The following is a 25,491-nucleotide window of genomic DNA, read 5'->3' as shown; positions in this document are numbered from 1 at the left end:
ATATTGGTATGTTTGTTTTCACATGTAATAATAATCAGCTAACATTTAATTACTTATTACATATCATGCCTTGTTGTAAATGCTTTATGGTTTTAATTCATTTGATTCTTAAAACCAACACTGTCAGAGCCAGGCACAGTGGTACATGCAGAAGAATTACAAGTTTGAGGCCAGCCTTGGCAACTTAGTTAAGACCCTATCTCAAAATAAAAAAGTCTGGTGATGTATGTAGCTCAGCTCTAGAGTGTTTGCCTAGCACACCTTGCCCTGAGTTCAAACCCCAGTACCGGCAGGGGTAATATTGGATTGGATTATAACTGATGGAATTAAAATATTCATTTACGGATCCATACTATTATAAATAAATAAGAGAACAGAGAATGTTTTTTCTTATTAAAAAATCTCAATTAGAACACTGCAGTAATAATTGTAGCATGTGAGATCATTTTGATGAGAGTTAAAATTAGTGGGCAGATGTTTGAGAATGAACATTTTGCATAGTCTCAAAGTATCTTCCCCAGTCTGAAGAAGAGGGGGCCTTAAGCTGAAATAGTGAAGTCAAGTTATATGTGTGGAAGAATTTCCTGACTGAAATAAAGGCATTGTGTTGTTCATCTAAACCTAAAAAAATAAATATTAAAAAAAAAGAAATTAAACAAACAAAAGCCAACCTGCCTTGAACTAAAATACAGAAAAGTTTATTCTCTATGTAAAAATGATATATTCCTATATTTTAATGTTTTTTTGCAAATTTAAAATTCCATGAGACTTGTGACTTTCATTTACTAATTGTGATATTTTTTGTGGGGGGTGGGAATACTGGGAATTGAACTAAGGGGCATTCAACCACCAAACCACACCCCCAGCCACCCCACCCAGCTCTAGTTGTGAATTTTTGAAAACTGGTGTTGTATAATATTTGTTCTATTAGAATTGGAGGGAGAATATTGTCAAGCTTTGTGTTTTTTCCTTGGATTTAAATTTTTTTCATTATTTCATTATTGTGATATCCAGAAGTATTTTTCAAGTTTGAAAGTTATTGGGTTAAAATATGCCATTAGGTGAAAAGTTAATATGCACATAAAAGAGATTCAGTCTTTTTTTTTTTTTTTGAGAAACAAAAAGTTTTAACACAGATGGTATTGCTTCATCCTCTCCTACAAAGCATGTGTCCAAAAGATGTACATTTTTTCCTAAGCACACCAGCCTGCTTGCTTGATTTTTGTCACTCAGTAGCAATTTTTTCATGAACAGAAAATGTTAAATGTTAATGTAAATAAATTTATCAGTCTTTTCTGTATTATTAGAGATTTTTGTGTCCTAATTAAGAAGTTTCACGGTGTGTGGTAGTGTATGCCTGTAATCCTGGCAGCTCGGCAAGCTGAGGCAGGAGAATCACAAGTTCAATGCCAGCCTCAGTAACTTAGGGAGACCTTGTCTCTAAGTTAAATATAAATAAAAAGGCTGGCACAGACACACACTATAGCAGCAGCTTCCCCAGCCTGATGCGGTGGCACAAGCCTGTAATTCCAGTGACAGGGGAGGCTGAGGCAGGAGGATTGTAAGTTCAAGGCCATCCTCAACAATTTAGCAAGACCCTGTCTTAAAATAAAAGGTAAAAAGGACTGAAGATGTGGATCAGTGGTTAAGCACATCTGGGTTCAATCCTGGATACAAAACAAAAAGAAAAAGCTTCTTCATACTTAAGTAATGAATTAGTCTTTTCTCCCTCTCTCTGTCTCTGTGTATATAGATATAGTGTGCATGTGTGTGTTTTCTCCCCCACATCTCCCTACATAATACATAATAGGGTTTCCACTCAGGGGTCCTTTATCCCTACTCTTTGTTTATTTTTTGTTTTCCACGTAAACCTTTTGTTTTTGTGATTTTTAAATCACATTTACAGATAAAGGAAAATTCTAGGTCCAAATAGATAACAATGAAGGTACTACTGCTAGAAGGATTGCATGCCCCACACCTAAAGAGCAAGGGACACCATGCATATCACCATGTGGACTCCGTAATTAGAACAATGAAAAGAACAGGAGACTTGGTATAGTCCATGCAGTACTTTCTGACCCCTCCCCTTCATGCTGCAGAACCAAATAAAAACTGTAGTACCTCAGATGAACCATAATAAGAACCACCTCCCATTGCTAATATTGGGCCAACGGTGTTAGTTACAGAAAGATATCCATTAACAAATATAAATATCAAAACAACAACAGTTTTGCTTCTTATAAGTACAGCAGTGGATTAATTTCACCTCCCAAGGGTTTAGTCCAAAAACTTCCTATTGGCATTTGCACCAAACAAGGCTCCCCATATTTAAGGCATCATCTGCTGGGCTATGAGATCCAGCTGGCTTTCCAGGGTGTTGGAACCCTTTATTTTACCATCCCCATTATAGATCTTAACTCTTAACTCCACTATTTCCTCAGGCAGGGAATAGGCTCCTGATCGATCAACATCCTTCTTGGTGACAATTTTGTGTAAATTTTACCAGAGGAAAACCTTGTTTCCTGCAGTGAACAGTCATTAGGGGCTCCAACAACTGGTGCAGAGCTTGGAGGACCAGCTAATCCAGCCCCACTTGATACCTGGTTGTATCTTTTACCACCTTGCTGACTCTCTGTTTTGCTTCATTCAGTAAGTCAATGATAAGGTCACCTCTTGCTCTAAGGATTGGGCCTTGCTTGATTCATCAAATTGGACATCTAAATTTTCTTCTGCTGCTCAATTTGTTTTTCTTTCTTCTCACAGTATTCCATAATATCCAGGTTTTGGGTTTGCACAAGATGGCTTTTCTCAATGTTGAACTCTTCTTCTGCCTTCACATCTATTTCTTCTGCTTTCTCATTGGCTTCTTGTTCAGTGAAAGCCATCATGTGCTTTATTGGTAGTGGAATGGGAGTTTCATTCCACTGGGACTTACCTGATTCTGCATGTCAGCATCACTGAGAGCCATGGCAAAAGCAGCACTAGGCCAGTGGGCAACGGAAAAATTAATCCAGTGCTCTTTTATTTTTTGAGAGAGGGTCTTGCTAAGTTGCCCAGACTGTCTTTGAACTTATGATCCTTCTGCCTCAGCCTCAATAACAGCTGAGATTATAGGCATGTGCCATGTTTGGAATTTATTATAAATTTTATAGTGGTTTTTAAATTTGTTTTGCTTTGCCTTTCACATTTAGGTTATAATCCATAGAAATTAGTTTTATGTGTATTGTGAAGTAGATGTCAGATTTTTTGCCTTTTAACTTCCACTTTTTTATTAGAATAATATATATATATATATATATTATTATGCACGCGTGTGTGTGTGTGTGTTATAGCCCAGTATGGATACATAATTATCCCTACATTATATATTTTTTGTTTGTTTTGGAGCTATAATTTTGAACCCGGGAACATGCTCCAAATCTGAGCTATACTACCAGCTACCACATAATATTTTGATTGATTGATTGATTGTGGTGCTGGGGATTGTATGCCAGGCAAGAGCTGTACCACTGTAGCCCCACTGTATTAAGATAACCTTTTCCCCCTTGCTTTAACGTGTCACTTTTGTAATAATTGTGTATAAATGTATTGGTCTGGTTCTGGAATTCCTATTCTCCTAATTTAGTTTGTCTACCCTTTCAGCAGTACCAGACTATCTTACTCACTATAACTATATACAAGTTGCTGATTTCCCAGAGAGCAAACCTCTTAACTTATTCATTTATTCAAAAGTAAATCTTAACCTTTTGCCCCTATGGGGAAGATTTTTAAATTAAGGTTTTGTTTCAGTCAGCTTTTGCGCTGCTGTGACTAAAAAGACCAGACCAGAACAGAGGAGGAAATTTATTTCGCATCCCGCAGTTTCAGAGGTCTCCAGTCCATAGACAGCATGCTCCATTCCTTGGGACTCAAGGCAAGGCAGGACATAGGACATCATGGCAGAAAAGTGTGGCAGAGGGAACCAGCTTACATGATCAGGAAGTAGGGAGGGAGGGTCTCCACTTGCCAGAAGCAAACATGCCCAAAACCACCCCTCAATATCCACCTCCTCCAGCTACACCTTACCACTCAGTTAATCCCAATCAGGGGATTAATTCAATGATTGGGTTAAAACTCTAGAACCCAATCATTTTTCCCCTGAATCTATGTACATTGTCTCACACGTGAGCTTTTGGTGGACACCTTATAGGTCTTGTTGGTCCTTCTCCTTGTATATTTGTCTCCTGCTTCCTTAATTTCTTGTTTCTTAGGGTCTATTTTGTTGATCTTTTCTAATTTTTTGAAAGATATACATAGCTCATTAATTTTTTTTTGCTTTTTGCACCCTCATACATGCTATATATGTGTGAGTACAATTATATAAAATTTCCCTTTAAGTGCTGTCATTAAATTTGAGATTTTATGAATATGTTTTTGTCTACCTGAAAATAATGTGTATTTTGCATTTGTTAGGTGTAAATTCCGCATATGATTACTCAGGGTTATTTTTTGGGGAGTACCAGCGATTGAACTCAGGGGCACTCGACCACTGAGCCATATCCCTAGCCCTATTTTGTATTGTATTTAGACACAGGGTCTCACGGAGTTGCTTAGCACCTTGCCATTGCTAAGGCTGGCTTTGAACTCAAAATCCTCCTGCCTCAGCTTCCTGAGCTGCTGGGATTACAGGTGTGTGCCATCAGGCCAAGCCGATGACTCAGTTTTGTTAATCTTGTAGTTTAGATCTGTGTCCTTATTGAACTTTTCTCTGTTCTATTACTGAAAGAAAAATGTTAAAATCTCTCACTGTGAGGGGCTGGGGTTGTGCCTCAGTGGTGGAGCGTCCACCTAGCATGTGTGAGGACCTGGGTTTGATCCTCAGCACCACATAAAGATAAATAAAGGTATTGTGTCCATCTACAACTAAAAAATATTAAAAAACAAAACCAAAAAAAAAAGTCTCACTGTGATTGTGGCTCTATATGTTTACATTTATATTCTTTTCATTTTTATTTTATGTGCTATTAAGATTTTAATGTTTGGCATACATCTTTTAAATTGTTATTTTCTTGATGAGTTGTTTTTTTTTTTTTTTGTGTGTGTGTGTGTGTGTACCAGGGATTGAACCCAGCAGTGCTTAACCACTGGTTTAAGTCCTTTAACCACATGCTGGTTTATATTTTCTTTAGAGACAGGGTCTTGTCAAGTTGCTTAGGGCCTTGCTAAATTACTGAGGCTGGCTTTGAACTCTCAATCCTCCTGCCTCAGTCTCTGAGTCACTGAGATTACAGGTGTGTGCCACCATGCCTGGCTTGTGAATTGAATCTTTGATCATCATCTCATCCTCTTTATTTCTAGTAATTCTTTTTGCTCTAAAGTTTTCTTTAATTTTTTTAAAAATATTTTTTTAGTTGTAGATGAACACAATACCTTTATTTAATTTATTTATATGTGGTGCTGAGGATCGAATCCAGGGCCTCACATGTGTTAGGGCAAGCACTCTACCACTGAGCCACAACCCCAGCCCTTACTTTAATTTTTGTTTGTTTTGCTTTTACTCCTTTTTTTTTTTTTTTGAGATAGGATCTCAATAGGTTGCCCAGGCTGGTCTCAACCTGGGCTCAAGGATGTGACGGTACACTGTAACCCCATGGATTGCCAGGGTTGACTGAACTGATCTGGTGGGCCAGGAGGGTGTCCCCTTCCTCCCTCGGTACTCCAGGTCCTACCCTCCCAAAGCTACATGCTTGATCAAAAAAAGTCTTCTCCAGTAGAGGAGAACCATTCTCAGGTAGCTAGCTAGGCTTTCCTATTAGAATCTCCAACCAAGCTTTCAAAAGTAGCCTCAGGTGATCCTCCTGCCTCAGCCTTCTGGGTTGAGTAGCTGGGACTTCAGGAATGCTACTGCATCTGGCTTTATTTATTTATTTATTTATTTTGGTATCAGATTGAACCCAGAGGTGCTTAATCACTGGTTCACATCTCCAGCTCTCTTTATTTTTTGAGACAGGGTTTTGCTAAATTGCTTAGGGCCTAAATAAGTTGCTGAGGTTGGCTTTGAACTCAGGATCTTCCTGCCTTAGCCTCCTGAGATTACAGGCATGTACCGCTGTTGTGCCCACTGGCTTTACTTTGATAATAATATAATACCATCTTTTGGTTGTGTTTTCTCTCTTTATTTTCAGCCTCTTTATATTCTTAGGTTTCAGATATCTTAATAAGTAGCATATAGTTTAGTCATTAGTTAGGCTTTGTGCTTGTCCAATCAGATAAACTTTTAAAAATTGAAACATCAGTACACTTACATTTAATATAATTATCAATAAACTGGGTATAGTGGGGCATGCCTATAATCCCAGCACCTCCAGAGGCTGAGTCCTTGCTCTCAAGTTCAGGGCCAGACTGAGCAGCTTAGGGGGCTTCTGACTCAAAAATATAAGAAAAATAAAAAGGGGTCGGGATGTGGCTCAGTGGTAGAATGCCCTTGTGTTCAACCCTCACCCAGATAAGTTTTTTTTTTGTGTGTGTGTGTGTGTGTGTGTTTGTAATACTGGAAATTGAACCCACAGGTCTTCCACTAAGCTACACCCCCAGCTCTTTTTTTTTTTTTTTGGTGCTAGAGATGGAACACAAGAGTGCTTAACCACTGAGCCACATCCCCAGCCCTTGACTCATCTTTTATCCTTATGATACATTGTTTTTTGGGGGGAGGGGGGGTTTACTGGAATTTGAACTAAGGCCACTCAACCACCGAGCCACATCCCTATCCCTGTTTTGTATTTTATTTAGAGAAACAGGTCTCACTGAGTTGCTTAGCCACCTCACCATTGCTGAGGCTGGCATTGAATTCGCAATCCTTTTGCCTCAGCCTCCTGAGCTGTTGGGATTACAGACATGGACCACAGTACCGGCTACATTCTTCTTCTTCTTCTTTTTTTTTAAATATTTTTTTAGTTGTAGTTGGACACGATACCTTTTAAAATTTATTTTTACATGGTGCTGAGGACCGAACCCAGGGCCTCATACATGCTAGGTAAGTGTTCTACCACTGAGTCACAACCCGCCCCCTTCCCACATTGTTAATGTATAACTTGTGCTATCTGAAATATTTTTCAAGACTTGAGGCTGAATATAATTTTGAAAGACAATTTAATTTTTTCTTTTCTTCAGGCATAACCATATGTGATAACAAATTTATAAGCTCATAATGTAACCAAGAAAGAGAAGTTCCACAAAACTACATTATATGAGAAAAGGCTCAGGCTCCAAAGTACATAGTACACTTGGAGAATAAGTAATAGCCTTCCATGATTGGCAAATGGTGTTAATGTTTGTCAAGGGTGGGAGATGAGACTAGAGGCTAGGCTCAAGTTTGATTGTAAAAGTCTTTAAATACCTGCTAAAGACTTGACTTTATCTTATGGATACTGGGGAGCCCTGGAATGTTTTATAAATCGAGAAAAGGTTAACCCATCAGTCCATAGGTTAGGCACAGCACAGTGCTTCCTTTTCTTGTTCTCTTTTGTATGTATGCATGTTTATTTCCTTCAGTGGATTGTAAACTCATTTTAGATACAGACCTTATTTGTTTTTGCATTCTCATCTCTCAACTTCCTTATTTACTAGCAATTAATAGTTTTGGAATGAAGTAAGAAATAAATACTAGTCATCTAAGCATTATAATATTTATTTACTTTTTATCTTTGGTAAGAATATCTAGTGGATGTTTATATATTTGCATCTTTCTTGTTTTCAACTTTAATGTGAGTAAAAAAATTTTTTTTTAAATTTAGGGGTTTTTTTTAGATCAATTTTAGGTTGACAGCAAAATTGAGAGAAAAGCACCATGATTTCATATACACTCCTTGCTTACGCAAATACTTAGTCTTACCCTTTTTCAGTATCCACCATTAGAGTGGTAGATTTATTTAAAATGATGAATCTACATAATTATTACCTAGAGTCCATCATTTATATTAGGTTTCACTTGAGGTGGTGTACATTCTGTGAATTTGGACAAATGTATAATGATATGTATCCATCATTGTTGTCTCATACAGAGAGTTTTCACACTTTTAAAAAACACAAAGTTTTGCAAAAAAAAAAAAAAAAGAGCTCATGTATAATGGCATAATTTGGTATGAACATACTTTATATAGAGAGTTACAAAAATTTTGCTGTGAATGGATAATTATGAATGTAATGCACTCCGCTATTGTCATATATGTAAGAAATAATAAAAAAAGAAAAAGTTTTAAACATCTTCTGTCCTCTCCCTGTTTATCCCTACTTCTAGCCCCTGGCCAGCTAATATCTTTACTGTTTCCTTAGTTTTGCCTTCTCTAGAATGTCCTATAGTAGTTGGAATCATACAGTCTTTTTAGATTGGCTTCTTACATTTAGAATCATACATTTATAGACCCTACATGTCTCATGGTTTTATAGTTTATTCCTTTTTAGTACTGAATAAATTCCATTGACTGGGTATACTTCAGTTTGTTTATCCACTTACCTATGGAAGGACATTTTAATTGCTTATAACTTTTGGCAGTTATGACTAAAGCAGTAACATCTTTGTGCCACTTTTTTTGTTTTTTCTTTTTTCCTGTGGTGTTGGGAATTGAAACACAAAGTGTTCTCTACCTCTGAGCTATATCCCCAGTCCCCCATATGCATGCTTTATGTGTAGGTAGGTTTTTAGCTCTTTGAGTATTACCACTTTTATCATCCTGAAACTCAGAGAATCTAATAAATATTGTAAAGAAATAAAACACCTTTACTAAAAGGAACTTTGGAGTATAGATACGATGTTATTTAATTCAACAAATATGTGTAACCAAACTCATTCTCTTCATTTAAATATATGATTGTGTAAGTGTGGTTTTTGTTTCATAACTTTAGGAGAAACAAAATATTCAGTGTAGGTCTAGAAAAAGGCTGCTATGTTACTAAACTTCAGAGTTATGGACTGGGTTAGCAACATTAAAGTAGTCTAGCTTGGTTTAATTGATTTTCTGTTTTGCTATAGAATTGCATCACCTAGGGGAGACATCCTTGGATATGATAGTTCAGTGAAGTTGGCTTGCAGCTGAGTTTTTCTACTGTGATCCCCAGGTACTTTTCTCAGCTGTCTTTGTTATCATGATGGAACAGTGACTATAAATAATGTTTTTTGCTTAGCTGTGTTCTTAAAATCATAGCATATTATTTAAGCTGTGATTATGATAGTGCATTAATATTTTATAGCAGTGTCTGTGATTTAAGAAATAAGTAGAAAATTATAAATATCTAATTGGTCAGATTCAGTACTATTTGGCCTGTGTAACTGACCAAGAATTGTGAAGTGGGTCATAATTTGTCATTTATGGGTTGCAGGATAATTGAAGCTTCTTCATTTGTACAAACACCAGTCTTACATTCTTTGAATCCTGGGTATTCTTTACAAATCCTCTGTAGTTTTTTGGTTTTACTTTTTATTTTTTGCTATTAAGAGGTGTTTTTTTTTTTTTTTTTCAAAAGCTGAGGGCTTTTAATTGAACAGAAGATACAATTTTTGATGAAAGTGATCTAAGCGTTCAATGCATGAATTTAATTTTCTTGCATACGGCAAGGTAGGTGAGCCACAGAATTCTCAAACACCATAATATAACAAAGAAACAATGCTGTCAGAGAATTATCTTCAGGTGAAGAAGTTTAAATAGAGTAAGAAATACACTATACATAAACATACCCACAAAAAGCCTAAAACTCAGGTTGTGACAAAGGGACCTACAACTGAAACAAATAAAATTTGAGGAAAAAAAAAAAGGGATTCAGTAATCTTTACAAATAATCTTAAGAGCAGACATTTCTGCATCAGATTGTTAATGACTAAAACACCCCAAAACTTTCAACAGCATTTTAGTGTAACCATGCAGATTTCCATGAAATATTTTTTTTTTTTTTTTGCTTATTTCCTTTTTCTTTCTCAAACTCAGCTATCTGATTAAATATATTGAGTAAATTTTGAGGTAAATTTTTTTTAACTCTGCTTTCTGGTTGCTCTTTACTTTTTAGTCCATCTTCTTCTGGAATCTCTGTTTTGTTATCTTCCCCAGAATTGTCCTCTCTTTCATATTCTTGATTTGTATTTACCCGGTATCTTTGCTCATGTCTACTGAAATCACGTGATCCAGAATAATTGTATTTTTTGTGTTTTTCAACTGACTTCCAAGAGTAGTCTGAACTTGCTGGTGAAGTGGAATACCTCACAGAACCTGGCTCCCACCTTCTATAGTGCTCTTTTCTTCCCTCTGTCTTTTTCAAATCTCCTGTGACCATACATTTTTATCTTGTCCTCTGAATTCCTATAGAAGGAATCTGAGGAATTTCTTCTACTGGAAAAATGTCTTTCTGATTTATATGGCTTTTCAGTTTTGCTACTACTTGCCTGGGTTTTATAGCTATTGTAAAAATCTCTTGGATCTTCAGACCTACCTCCCAAAATCATCTGGTATTTCAGCTGAAGAGGAAGAAAGAGGGCACTTATCTTTCTCTTTTACCTGTGTCTTTTGATATTGAAACCTGTCTTGCTTTTCCAGTAGTTTTTCCACTTCTTGTTTTTGGTTAAGAAAAGATGCAGAAGTATTACTTGGAACTGGATAGCACTCCTCTTTCCTATTCTGATCTATCTGACTTGAAGATGCCCTAGATGAATGCCTTTTGGAACTGCAAGAAGACTCTGACCGGTTCCTCCTTCCTTTCTTATGCCTTCTGTGATCAGAAGAGGAAGAAGATGAGGAAGAAACTGATTCATCAGCAGAAGAAACACTTGAAGAGGAGGATGATTTTCTTCTTCTTTAGCCTTTTCTCCTCTTTTAAGAGCTTACACAACTTTTCTGCACTTGTTTCTATTTTCTTTGTTTTCTGCTTTTCTTCCTTTTCAGCTTGTTTTTCTCTGCATATATTTATGAAGTTTCTACAAAGCATCCTCTGCATCTTTAAAAGTCTCATCCAAAGCCTAAAGCTTTCTTATAGTAACTTTCAGCATTTAAAAACTTTTCTTCTTCTAGCTGCCCTCCTCTTTCTACAAGTGTTTGGCAGAGGTATTTTTTTGCATTTCTGTGAGTTGGACAGTTTTTCAATGCAAGCTCAAAATCTTCTAAAAAGAAAATAAAAAAATTGTGCTACATAACTTGTAACAAAAGTTACCATTTTAGGCATTTTTAGGCTTATAGTTCAAGGATATTAAGTACATTCACAGCTGGATATGGTGACACACACCTGTAATCCCAGCAGCTCAGGCGATCCTCAAGAGGATCACAGACAGGTTCAAAGCTATCTTCAGCAATTTAATGAAACGGTAAGCAACCTAGTGACCTTGTTTCAAAAAACTAAAAAGGACTAGTGATATGGCTCAGTGGTTAAGCTCTGTTGGGCTCAATCCTTGGTACCAAAAAAAAGTAGATTGACATTATTTATACAACCATCACCACTATTCGTCATCCATATAAATTTTGTGTGTGTGTGCGCGCGCAAGCACACATGTGCGAATGTTTTGGTTTGGGGGCAATACTGGTAATTGAACCCAGGGCCTTGTGCATTCTAAGATACATCCCCAGCCCTTTTCTTTTAAATTTCAAGAAAGGTTATTGCTAAGTTGTCCAGACTGGCCTCTAAATTGCAGTCTCCCTGCCTCAGCCTCCAGTAGCTGGAATTATACTTGTATAATACCGCACCTGGCCCCATAAGTTTTCTCTGTCTCTCTGTCTCTCTCTCTGTCTCTCTCTCTCTCTCTCTCTCTCTCTCTCTCTCTCTCTCTACCAGGGATTGAACCCAGGGGCACTTAACCACTAAGCCACATCCCCAGCCCTTTTTATTTTTTAGGCAGGGCTTCGCTAAGTTGCTGAGGTTGTCTTTGAACTTGGAAACTTCCTGCCTCAGTCTTCTGAGTTGCTGGGATTATGGGTGTACACCACCACGCCCAGCTCCCATAAGTTCTTTAACAGCTTTATTGAGATAAAATTATATAATTCAACCACTTGAAGTGTATGGTTCAGGGGCTAGCGCGCTCGCCTGGCATGCGTGCGGCCCGGGTTCGATCCTCAGCACCACATACAAACAAAGATGTTGTGTCCACCAATAACTAAAAGAAATAAATATAAAAAAAAAAAGTGTATGGTTCAATGGTATATGATATATATATAATATATGTGCCATTTACTGTATATTATTATATATTATAGTATATATTATATTTACAAAGTGGTGCAACCTCAAAAAGAATCCCTGAATCCTTTAGCTATCACTCACTATTTCCCCCTCCCCAGATGTAAGCAATCACTAATCTATTTTTTTCTTTCTATATTTGCCGGTTTTAAACGTGTAATAAATGGAATTAACATATGACCTTTTTTTTTTTTTTTTTTTTTAGAGAGAGAGAGAATTTTGTTTTTTTAATGTTTATTGTTTTTTAGTTTTCGGCGGACACAACATCTTTGTTTATATGTGGTGCTGAGGATCGAACCCAGGCCGAATGTATGCCAGGCGAGCATGCTACCGCTTGAGCCACATCTCCAGCCCAACATATGATCTTTTTTAAAAAATATTTTTTTTAGTTGTAGTTGGACACAATACCTTTATTTTTATGTGGTGCTGAGGATCGAACCCAGTGCCTCGCACATGCTAGGCAAGCGCTGTACCACTGAGCCATACTCCAGCCCCCATATGATCTTCTTTGACTTGTCTTTTAATGTGGTGTTTTCAAGGTACTTTCTTTTGGTAGCAGGTATCAGTACCTCATTCCTTTTCATGACTGAAAAATATTCCATTGCATGGATAATCACTTTTTGTTTATACGTTCATCAATTGATGGACATTTAGTTTGTTTCCACTTTGTAGCTATTTTGAATAGTGCATACTTTATGTTAAAATTTCATTATCATGCAGTTCAGATTATTTTTAGTAATCTGTGACTTTGTAAATCCAGGGGTTACAAATAATACTTCTTGGGTTGTGGGGTACAGTGCCAGAGCAGAGGGTTCCATTCCCAGCACCACAAAAAAAAAAAAAAAAGGAAAGAAATAGCTGCCACAATGTCTATCACAGTGTATCCCATTATTATTATATATAATGTACCAATAAAAATTTTTTAAAGGAAAATAAAATAAATGGCAGACATAGGTGCTATAATGCTGTAATCCGGCTACTTTGGAGTCTGAGGCAGGAGGATAACAAGTTCAAGTGCATTCTGGGCAGCCTAGCCAGATCTTGTCTCAAAACTAATACAAAATTAAAAAGGGCCAGGGATGTAGTTCCTTGTGCAAGGTCTTAGGTTCAATCTCCAATGTTTAAAAAAAGAAAAGGGAAGTAAAGAAAGGAGGAACAGGGCTGGGATTATGGCTCAGCAGCAGAGCGCTTGCCTCGCACGTGTGAGGCGCTGGGTTCTATCCTCAGCACCACATAAAACAATACCTTTATTTTATTTTTTATTTTTATCTACAACTAAAAAAAAGAAAGGAACAAAGGAGCGAGTGAGGGTGTTATTATTTCCAAGCATTTCAGGACTTTCTAGATTATCTTTAGTTATACATTTCTTGTTTAGTTTCACTGAAGGGAGAGAACATATTCTTCATGATTTCAAAACCTTGAAGTTTGTTAAACCTGCTTTATGGACTATACTTGTTTTGTTTTTTATTTTGGCAGTGGTAGGTTTTGAACCCAGAGCCTTTAAGCATGCTAAGCCACTTCACTACTGATTTATACCCCCACCTGCTAGCATTTGTTTTCAGTTAAGAGATACCTTTGTCTTGAATTATCTTCAGTTTTCCAGTGAAATCTTAGATTGAGAAAGGGGACTATCTTCTAAAATATTAATGGCTTACTGCATTCACTGAGCATGGCCAATCATATTAAGCACTTTGCTGGTATTAAGCAATCAAGATAGGAAATGTTATCCTTATTTTATAAAATTGGGAAGATTAAACTGTACAAGTTACATAGCTAGTAAAGTTGATAGGTAGAATAGACAAATCCATAGAAAGGAAAGTAGATTAGTGGTTACCAAGGTCTGGGGAATGGGAGAAATGGGAAAATGGGAAATTAAATGGTTGTAGGAGTTTTTTTTTTTTGAGTGATGAAAATGTTCTGGACTTGTTAGTAACGGTGGTTGCACAACTGTCTGAATATACTAAAAATGACTGAATTTTTTGCCTTAAAAGGGCTGTGGCTCAAGCGGTAGTGCGCTCGCCTGGCATGCGTGCGGCCCGGGTTCGATCCTCAGCACCACATACAAACAAAGATGTTGTGTCCGCCGAGGACTAAAAAATAAATATTAAAATTCTCTCTCTCTTAAAAAAAAAAGGGGGGGGGCAAATTTTGTGGTATGGGAAAAGTAGAACTAGAATTCAAATCCAGAAGCTGTCTCCTCAAATATTGCCTGTTTACTCGGTAAGAGATTGGAATAGGTTTAATATTTGAAGTAAAAAACTGGAAAGAGTATCTTAAACTATCTTAACTGTATCTTAAAGTAATATCCTGCATATGGTTCATTACAAATTAGCTTTTCTTACTTGAATTTGAAGAATTCTGTTAATCTCAGGTAGAGTTATAGATTTAAATTTGTTACGTTCTAAAAATAAGTTTTCTGATACAGGAAAAGCCATGAAGTTTGTTAATTTTTCTGACTAATGTCTCCTTCAGATCTCATCTGTAAAGTCATTATTCTCTGGGAAGTTTTTTCTTACCATCCAGTCTTATTATAGAAACTGTTCCCTTCCCATAACATAACTTCTGTACTTTTTATAACAGCACAATAATTATTTCTGTCTTGCACATTTAACCTTGACAGGACTAAGTTTTAATTACTTTTATATTCATTCAGTCCCTGGCTTTTAAAGTATGTGCTTGTTCAAATGAAGAAAGATGTGAGTAGGTTCAGTTTTGCATTATATTTGCTCTGGGCTACACGTATTTCAAAGATACAGCCCTGTCATTTGGATTAGGTTTCACACCTGAATTGTTTGCTAGTGTTTGTTGTATACTAAGATGAAATAGGAATCCTATTGAGATCATTGGAATGCAAGTTCTTATGTAGAAGTGCAAGAGGGTATAATTAGTATGTTAAAAAAAACATGGTTCAGTTCCAGAAACAGTATTATAAATGCTGAAATTAGGCTAGCATGTCGGTTTTATTTCACTGAAGAGGCATTGTGAATATTATTGTAAAATTTTATAGATTATTTACAAAAAGTCATCCCTTGGTCTCTTCTTGTTTGGTTCCAGGACCCCTTGGATAACTAAATTCATGGATACTCAAATCCTTTATATAAAATGGCTTAGTAAAACCTTGTGTATATCTTCCTGTATGCTTTTTTTCTTGCCGTGTACTTTAAGTCGTTACTTATGATATTTATCATTACTTGTAATACCTAATATAATGTAAATGCTGTGTAAATAGCTATACTGTATTTTTTTGGGGAATGGTGACCCCCCCCCAAAAAAAAAAATCAAGTCTGTACATGTTTAGTACAGACATGTTTTTTTTGTTTGTTTTGTTTTTGTACCAGGGATTGAACCCAGGGATGCTTCACCACTGAACCACATCCCTTGCCTGCCCTCCCTCCCTCCCTCCCTCCCTTCCTTCCTTTCTTCCTTCCTTCCTTCCTGATAAGGCCTCTCTTGAGTTGCTTAGGACCTCACTAAATTACTGAGGCTGGCTTGGAACTCGTCACAATCCTCTTGCTCAGCCTCCCCAGCCACATGGATTACAGGCATGTGTCTGGCCAAACATGAATTTTTTTAAAGAATATTATCAATTCACATTTGGTTGAATGCTCAGATGCATGACAACATACATTTGAATGGCATGTTTGAACATTGCATTGCACTCTTATAAACCAAACTAGATTATTTAGTTGTCTTTTGGGTGAAAGTATAGCTTTTTGTATATGGAACTACTGCTTCTATATGAAGGACTTAATTAGATAGACAGTAGTGTTGTGTTGGTAATGATTGATCAACCAAGACTAATGTAATGGTATAATGATGACAAATGATACGTATTTTAAATATTTTTTTATTTTGTGGTGCTGGAGATCAAACCCAGAACCTTGTGCATGTTAAGCATATGCTTTACCACTGAGCTGTAGCCCCAACCCTGAACTTCTTATTTTAGTTAAAACATAAATGAGCATACATTCGGTAATTAATGTAGGAACAAAGTTTTTCCTTCTTCATGGGTCAATAATTGCTTTTCAGTTTGTTAATTGCATGAATCTTAACAGTTTTAGTAGTATTTTTTTTTGGGGGGGGGGTGCTGGGCTTCATGCTTGCTAGGCACTCTGAGCTACATCTGCAGTCCCCTCTTCTGACAAAAAGTAATTTACATGACCTAACAGTGTACAATATAATTTATAATTCATGGGTTTTGCTACTGTTAGTAAGATTTCCTTCCTTCCTTTATTCATTCTGTTGTGTATTTTGGGGGGGAAGTGGGTACTGGGGATTGAACTCAGAGACACTTGACCAGAGGCACATCCCCAGCCCTATTGTGTATTTTATTTAGAGACAGTCTCACTGAGTTGCTTAGTGCCTCGCTTTTGCTGAGGCTGGCTTTGAACTTGCCATCCTTCTGCCTCAGCCTCCCGAGCCTTGGACCACTTCGCCTGGCTGTTGATTCTTTGTACCAGAACAATGCTTATCTTTTTATTTTTTGTAAGGTACAATTTTTATGTAAATCAGGTATCAACAAAAACCCCTGCATCAGCTAAGGATAACAAGTTCAGGAACCTTAAAGATTCGATTGGTTGTGATATTAGATTTATTTTGAAACCCAAATAGCTCCATATGTGTAGCTTCAAAATGAAACAATTCTAATAATGCTCTTGTGGTGTTGCAACTCTAATGTTTGCCTTTGTCTATTCAAAATTTCCTCTTATACAAGCACTACATTGAATTAGGATCCACTGTAATCCAGCGTGACCTTATTTTAACTTGATTACAATGTAAATTGAAACAGGCAAGAATTTATATCCACGTAAGGTCTGGGTGAATGTGAATTTTGGGGGTATGGTATTCAACTCAGTTCAGTAGCCTCTTAGGGAAGAGGGAAAAGTTGGGATGTTTATGTGTTTTGTTGATCTGATTTAAGGTGGCTACTTTAATATGAGAATTGGAGCCTGGCACTATGGTGCATAACTATAATCCCAGTGACTCAGGAGGCTGAGACAGGAGGTTCTCACGTTAAAGGCCAGCCTCAGCAATTTAGAGAGGCCCTAAGCAACTGGGTGAGACTCTGTCTCAGAATAAATAATAAACTGGGTGCTGTGGTACATGCCTGTAATCCCAGTGACTCCGGAGGCTGGGGCAGGAAGATTGCAATTCAAACCCAACCTCAGCAATTAATGAGACCCTGTCTAATAAAATATTTAAAAGGCTGAGGATGTGGCTTGGTGGTTAAGCACCCCTGAGTTAAATCCCTAGTATTAAAATAAATAAATAAGTATATAGGTAGGTAGGTGGTAGAAAGATAATAAATTTGGGATATATATTATAGCTCAGTGATAAATTGGCCCTAGGTTAAATCCCCAGTACCCTCCCATCCCCTGCAAAAAAAGAAAAAAAAAAGAAAGAAAGAAACTTGATTAGGATTGGGTAAAGATTTGTTATGGGCTGGGGATGTGGCTCAAGCAGTAGCGCGCTCACCTGGCATGCGTGCGGCCCGGGTACGATCCTCAGCACCACATACAAACAAAGATGTTGTGTCAGCCAAAAACTAAAAAATAAATATTAAAATTTAAAAAAAAAAGATTTGTTATAATAGCTGGATTTGTGAGTATAATAGCAAATCTAGTGTTTTGAGGCAAGGTTGAATGAATCTTGGAGAGTAAAAGGAATAGTTTGTCCTTTCCCTCCCTCCACCCCTTCTTTGTCTTTCAGATTGAACCTAGAGGCTCTACTACCCAACTACATCCCCAACCCTTTTTTTAATTTTTTATTTTGAAACAGTGTCTTGGTAAGTTGCTGAGGATTTTGCAGAGTTCTCCAGGCTGACTTTGAACATGGCTATTCTCCTGCCTCAGTCTTATAAGTCGCTGGAATTACAGGTGTGCAACACCACCCCTGACTGGAGAAGTCTTAAATATATGACTTGTTGGAAATTTAACATATTTATATACCCCCGTAACTGCCACTCAAATAAAAATATAAATCATTTCCAGCATTCAGAAGATTCCCTGGCCCTCTTTGCCAGTTGGAAACCCCTTCCTATTCTGACTAAAATTTGCCAGGTTTGAATTTATGTAACTGGAATTATTCAATGTATGTTCTTTGAGTTCCCTTTCCTATGTAGTGTCTGAAATTTAACCATGTAGTTTTTTATATTAGTAGGATATGACTTTTGCCTGTGTGAATTTTATGGTGATGCCACAATTTATACATTCTGTTATTGGTAGGTATTTGGATTGCTTCTGGCTTTTTGCCATTATGAATAAACCTGATGTGGTTCAGTGCAGAGCGCTTGCCTAGCACATGTGAGGCACTGAGTTCAAACCTCAGCACCACATAAAAATAAACAGATAAAGTAAAGGTATTGTGTCCATCTACAACTAAAAAAAAACTTTTTTTTTTTTTTAAAAAAGTAGTCTTTATGGTTTTTGCTTCAAATACCATAAACTGCCTCTTTTCTTACTGAGCTTTAGATTTTTTTAAAAAATAAATGTTTTGTTATTTGCTGTTATGCTAGAACTGTTTTCAGAGGCATTTAAATGTTTAATTTGTTATAATATCAACAATTTTTTACTAGTTTCACTGGGAGTGTTTATTTGTAGCACCTTACACTGTCAGGCTGAAACTATTTCCTTGGTCAGATATTTCCCATTTGGAGCTTGCCATTTTCAGTACTTTAATATCACATTGTCTTATTTACTGTAGGTTAATGATAAATCTTAAAATTTAGTAGTGTAAGTTGCCCAGTTTTGTTCTGTAAATTTGCCTTGGCTATTCTAATTTACTTTTTCCTCTCCAAGTAAATTTTTTTTGATGTAGGGTACCAAGGATGGAACCCAGGGATGCTTAGCCACTGAGCCATGTCCTCAGCCCTTTTTATATTTTATTTTAAGACAGAGTTTTGCTAAGTTGCTGAGGTTGACTTTGAACTCACTATCTTCCTGTCTCAGTCTCCTAGGTTGTGCCACCGCCACTAGAAATATAATTGATTTTTGTATACTGACCACCTATACTGAGAATACTTTTTCCTCTCAGGTTTTTTGTTTGTTTTTAAGTTGTAGATGAACATAATACCTTTATTTGTTTATTTTTATGTGGTGCTGAAGATCAACCCAAGTGCTAGGCAGGCGCTTTACCACTGAGCCACAACCCCAGCACCTTCCTGTCAGGTTTTCATAGGGCATATGAAAAGAGGGAAAGGTAGAGGCCAGCATCTGGCCTCTAAAAATTAGCTTAAAATCAAAAGTTTAAGTAACTTTTCATACTAAAATGTAATGTAATTTATGTAATACATACTAAAATGGAAATGACTTGTTATGGATTTTATCATCTCCCAAAGTATTTATATTTCGGGAAGCATTAGAGACTTATTTATCCAGTGCCTTTCTAATTGATAGAATTTCTTGCATTTATTTAATACTTAGTCTGTGCCAAGATAGAAAAATAATTTGGTATGTTTTTGTTCTTGGAAATAATGCTCATTACTAAGGAAATTTCCAGCTTTCCACTATTTTTGGCCTAGTGGTCCTTTCCTAAAAATACCAATACAGAATAGAATTGTGAATCTTTGTGATTTCTCTGTGTAAGTAGTAAGATCAGATTCTTTTTTTTTTTTTTTTTTTTGTAGTTGTAGATGCACAAAATACCTTTATTTTATTTATTTGTTTTATGCAGTATTAATGATTGAACCCAGTGTCCCACACAGGCTAGGCAGGCATTCTGCCACTAGGCTACAACCTCAGCCCGAGATCAGACTCTTCATTTTCCTCAACTCTTAACTAAACACTCTTTCCTGTCACTGTTGTTATACTGGGAATGGAACCCAGGACCTCTCATATGCTAAGCAAACACTGAGTTACATCCTCAAGAAATTGCAGTTCTTCATAGAACTTGCCCTTTTCATTTATGTATGTATGTATGTTGAAATAGTGTCTCACTGAATTGTCCAGGCTGACCTCAAATTTGTGATCCTCCTGCCACAGCCTCTGAGTAGCTGGGATTATAGGAAGGTACTACTACTACTACCTTTGCCTTGGCTATTCTAATTTACTTTTTCCTCTCCAAGGTGCTTTTTTTTTTTTTTTAATCCTTTTAGTTACACATGACAGTAGAATGTTTGGCACATTATGCATACATGAGTATGGCTTATTCTAATTAGGATCCTATTCTTGTGGTCATACATGAGGTGGAGTTACACTGGTAGTGCATTCAAATACAAGACTAGGAATGTTATGTCCCATTAATTCTACTGTCCTTCCTATTTCCCTGCCCACTCTCTTCCCTTCGTTTCCCTTTGTCTAATCCAGTGGACTTATATTCTTTCCTTCTCTACCCTCCCTTGTTGTGGGTTAGCATTCACATATCAGCAAGAACATTCGGCCTTTGGTTTTTTTGCGATTAGCTTATTTCACTTAACATGATATTCTCCAGTACCATCCATTTACCCACAAAAGCCATAATTTCATTCTTTTTTATGGCTGAGTAATATTTCATTGTGTATGTATGCCATATTTTCTGTATCCATTCATCCATTTAAGGACACCTATAGTTCCATATAGTTTGGCTATTGTGAATTGAGCTGCTATAAACATTGTTATGGCTGTGACTGTAGTGATTTTAAGTCTTTTGGGTATAGACAGAGGAGTGGGACAACTTGGTCAAATGGTGGTTCCATTCCAAGTTTTTTAAGGAATCTCGATACTGCTTTCCATAGTGGTTGCACCAATTTGCAGTCCCACCAGTGATGTATGAGTGTATCTTTTCCCCCACATCCTCACCAACACTTATTGTTACTTATATACTTGATAATTGCCATTCTGACTAGAGTGAGATAGAAACTCTGTGTAGTTTTAATTTGCATTTCTCTAATTCTAGAGGTGTTGAACATTTTTTCATATATTATTTGACCATTTGTATTTCTTCTGTGAAGTGCCTGTTCAGTTCCTTTGCCCATTTATTGATCCGGTTATTTGTTTTTTGGGTGTTAAATTTTTTGAGTTCTCTGTATAACCTGGAGATTAATACTCTAAGATGCAGGTGATAAAGATTTTTCTCCCATTCTATAGGCTCTCTGTTCACATTCTTGATTGTTTCCTTTGCAGTGAAGAAGCTTTTTAGTTTGATTCCATCCACTTATTCTTTTTTTATATATATTTTATTAGTTGTTGATGGACCTTTATTTATTTATATGTGGTGCTGAGGATCAAACCCCAGTGCCTCACACATCCTAGGCAAGCGCTCTACACTGAGCCACAACCCCAGCTCCCCCATTTATTGATTCTTGATTGTACTTCTTGTGCCATAGGAGTCTTGTTGAGGAAGTTGGTTCCTAAGCTGATATGATGTGGGGTTGGGCCTACTTTTTCTTTTAGTAAGTGCAGGGTCTCTGGTCTAATGCCTAAGTCCTTGATCTACTTTGAGTTAATTTTTATGCAGGATGAGAGATAGGGGTTCAATTTTATTCTACTACCTACGGATTTCCAGTTTTCCCAGCACCATTTGTTGAATAGGCTATCTTTGTTCCAATATATGTTTATGGCACCTTCCTCTAGTATGAGGTAACTATATTTATGTGGGTGTGTCTTTGTGTCTTCTATTCTGTTCCATTGGTCTTAATTTAAAGAGATTGTTGCTTTAACAACAATATTGGCAAACTTGGGGGATAGTTGGTTTTTAATTAGGGTTAGTAGAACCATTACAGATATTCTCCATAGAATTAAATTGCAGTTCTTCATAGAATTGCCTGAGAACACAATGTGTTAACTAAGCAAATATGTTTTTCTTTTCAGTTGGAAAAACATCGTTGATCACCAGATTCATGTATGACAGTTTTGACAACACTTATCAGGTAATTTGTTTTTATCAATTTATGATAGTTTTCTATTCTGTGTTAGAAGTAACATTCAAGATTTTTTTTAATTTTACTTGTAATATTTACATGTATTCATGAATGTAGAAGCACTTTCTGTAATGTGTAAAATACTATATGTATATATATAAACACACACACATACACACATATATATGATCATATATGCTTTTTCTCACAGTTTTCAACCTTATATTCAATTTGTCTCCTCTCCTAAAGTTTATTGGAAGATCATTTCTATACCATCAGGGAGGGAATTAGAAGTGATAGTGGATGTTTTCTTATAGAGAATTAATCCAAGTCTAGGAATTCTATAACATTTTGATCTATACTTGAAATCGAATAAATGAGTTAATGAAATTAAAAATCATTAACATAAGAAATTTGAGAAATTCATAGGTGGAATTAAACAATGTACTCCTTAATAAATGTCAAAGATGAGATTATAGTAGAAATTAGAAAATACTTTGAGATAAATAAAAAGATAAAACACAATATATCAAAGCTAATGGAAGACAGCTTAAAAGCAGTACTATACAGAAAAGATTAAACTAATAACTTAATCTTCCATCTTAAAAAGCTAGAAAAAGAAAAGCCAAGAAAGCCGAAGAAAGAAGTTACTTTAAAATTTAGGTTTTATTATTCAGGTATGGTGAACCCAGTAACTAGATCAGGAAATGATTGACAGAAGGCAGGGCTAACCTTAAATGGGAAAAGTTAGGTTTTTTGGTTTTGGTGTTTTTTTCTTTCTTTTTCGCAGTACTGAGGATTGAACCCAGGGCCTTGCACATGTTAGGCCAAGTGCTCTGCCGCTGAGATTTTATCTCTAGCTTGGAAGGCTAGGTTATTATTTTAGAGTTTTAATGTTTCATTATAGAGAAAAGATTAATGGTTGAGGAGATAGATAAGCTAATTATCTTGCTATCATCATTATACAATGTAAACATATCTGAACATCATTTTGTACTCCATAGACTTGTACAATTTTTATTACTTTTAAAATACATACACACTCAACAAACTAGAAATAGACGGGAACTTTCTCAGAATGGTAAACAGAGTCATTATATTTAATGATGAGAGACTGAATGCTTTCTTCTCTTTTTGGTACCAGGGATTAAATCCATGGGCGTATACCCACTGAGCCACATCCCCAGCTCTTTCAATTTTTTATTTCTAGATAGGGTCTTTCCAGGTTTCTAGGGAGTCTCACTAAATTGCTGAGATTGACCTTGGAGTTGCAAAGTTCCTGGGGTTATAGGCTTGTGCCACTGTACCCAACTCAAAAGCTTTATCCTTTTGTGATTATTATCATTTACCATTTAGAAAAACATTGCTTGTCTTTATGTCTTTGAAGACTTTAAGTGTTGTCTCATTGTTTTCTTCTTCATTCTAATCCATCACCATTTGAGGCATTAGTAATTGTTCACATAGAAATCTGTTAACCTCCTGTACTTTCATTTTTATTTTCCTTTCTGTGTTTTCATTTCCATGATCAACCAAAATCATTGATTTTTATGTTATGGTTAGTAGAACCATTACAGATATTCTCCATAGAATTTTCTTCTTAGACTGTCAACTTCTATCCTAAGTTTTTTGTTCAAGTACTCTTATAATAATTACGTAAAATTTTATGCCAGCAATTTAGATAAAAACCTCAGATCCTCTAATTCTTTCATAATATTTGTAAACATCAAATTCTGTTTCCCTCTACCTTCTACTTTCCTACTTTTCTACCTTAAATTCCATGGGAAACATTGTTAAATGTCTAGGCTCCTTTTGGCTCAGTTCATCTGCCGGCAAAATCCATATTGTAATTGAATTCATCATTTCTTTTCTCTTTGAATGTTAGTGTTGCTAGTATCAGCTGGATTATATAAATTCTACTGAGTTTAGTAACTATTTTATATTTATTCTATACTCCTCAAACCTGATCTTTATATCACTGTAACCACTATTCTCTGGCCCTTACTTTGAAGACCATGTTTGTTAGGGAAATGGAAGTTAGTGAACAGGAAAACTCTTATTACTTTTTTCCTTACATCAGCTCTAGATATGTAATTATACCAGTTCTTTCATTCTAATATGGGAAAGGTCTTCTTCCCATTGAAACGAAAGCCAGTCCCAGCCAGGATATGGTGGCACACACCTATAGTCCCAAGAGCTCAGGAGGCTAAGGCAGGAGGTTCAAAAGTTCAAAGTCAGCCTCAGCAATTTAGCAAGGCCCTAAGCAACTTAGTGAGACCCTGTCTCAAAATTAAAAAAAAAAAAAAAAGTAGGGGAGGGCTGGGGATTTGGCTCAGTGGGTAATCTATGGTACCAAAAAAAAAAAAAAAAAAAAAAAAGCCAAATCCGCAGGCACAGTTTTATATCCTGGGTTCCAGCAATGAACAAATAGATGAAGCCTTGCTCTCAGAGAACTTCTAGTGGGGAAAAATTGTACAAGTTAGCAATCAAATCATTCATCTAGTTAAAAGTGCTATGAAAGAACTTCCTTAAAAGGCTGGATTTGTAGCTCAGTGGTAGAGCACTTGCCTCACATGTGTGAGGCACTGGGTTCAATCTTCAGCACCACATAAAAATAAGTAAATAAATAAAATGAAAGTATTGTGTCTATCTATAACTACCAAAAAAAAAAAAAAGTACTGCCTTAAAGAAAGAATGGTCACAGTATGGTAATGACTTTGATCTATATAATGCCCAGCCCTAATTTGCTATTTTTAGAGGAGGAAGAGGGTACCCTTTTTGACTGTTACATATCATGAAATTTATTGGTAGTCAGTTTTAAACTGTTGCCTGTTAACGTCAGTGCATTTGTTTGTTTCAGTTAGATTGATGATTAAACCCTCTGGTATGATATTAATTAGAAGTAGAAGAAGAAGACATACTTGTCTTGTTTCTATGCAGTGCTTCTATTTCTTTTCAGCAGAGGGCCCACAAATGCCAGGCTCAGGGACTAAAGAAGTGTTGAGGTTATTGGGCTAGATATGAAGAATTCCTGAGGGTATAAGCTTGAATCTGTGAGAGTAGAACCAAAAATCACAGCATAAAAAATTTGAACTAAGCCTTAAGAATTGGGAGCAAAGACTGTAGAGTTTTCTGGATGTATTAAAAGTACTTTAATTATACCCAAATTCTCTGAGAAATTAAGGAGACCTTTTAAGCATACCGAAAGTGCCATTGATGGAGTGAGGTTATGTGGAATTTGACAAGTAAGGAAAGATTTTGATTCTTTGTGTTAAAGTTGCTAAGGGGAAGCCCAATGTTATGTGCTTTGGCACTAAGAGGAGAGGCTAATTTATGATTATTCGCTATGATTTTTTTCATAAGAAGTACAGTACTAGGTCCAAAGATATAAATCTATCAAAGAAAATTTGTGTGACATATAGCACTCTACATTCTTACTTAGAAAAATTGGCTTTAAATTGTTTCAGGTATTT

At 36.3% G+C, this 25,491-nt stretch overlaps 1 protein-coding gene and 1 pseudogene across 2 annotated transcripts in view; one reads left to right on the top strand and one right to left on the bottom strand.

Moving 5' to 3' along the window:
• The window catches only part of Rab6a (RAB6A, member RAS oncogene family), a 63,634-nt gene that overhangs the window by 16,183 nt on the left and 21,960 nt on the right, over window positions 1–25,491 (top strand). For both annotated transcript variants that reach the window (XM_046441936.2, XM_046441935.2), the window contains exon 2: window positions 21,972–22,030. In XM_046441936.2, the coding sequence (XP_046297892.1) occupies window positions 21,972–22,030 (59 nt within the window). The remainder of the gene's footprint in view (window positions 1–21,971; window positions 22,031–25,491) is intronic.
• On the bottom strand, window positions 2,278–2,885 carry LOC124091021 (V-type proton ATPase subunit E 1-like; annotated as a pseudogene).

Source organism: Marmota monax, unplaced genomic scaffold (assembly GCF_021218885.2).
Source record: "Marmota monax isolate L192 unplaced genomic scaffold, Marmota_monax_Labrador192_F-V1.1 WCK01_AAM20220418_F8-fsc00068, whole genome shotgun sequence".
Lineage (NCBI taxonomy): Eukaryota > Metazoa > Chordata > Mammalia > Rodentia > Sciuridae > Marmota > Marmota monax.
Note: the sequence above shows the minus strand (reverse complement) of the source record. Positions and strands in the feature narration are given on the sequence as shown.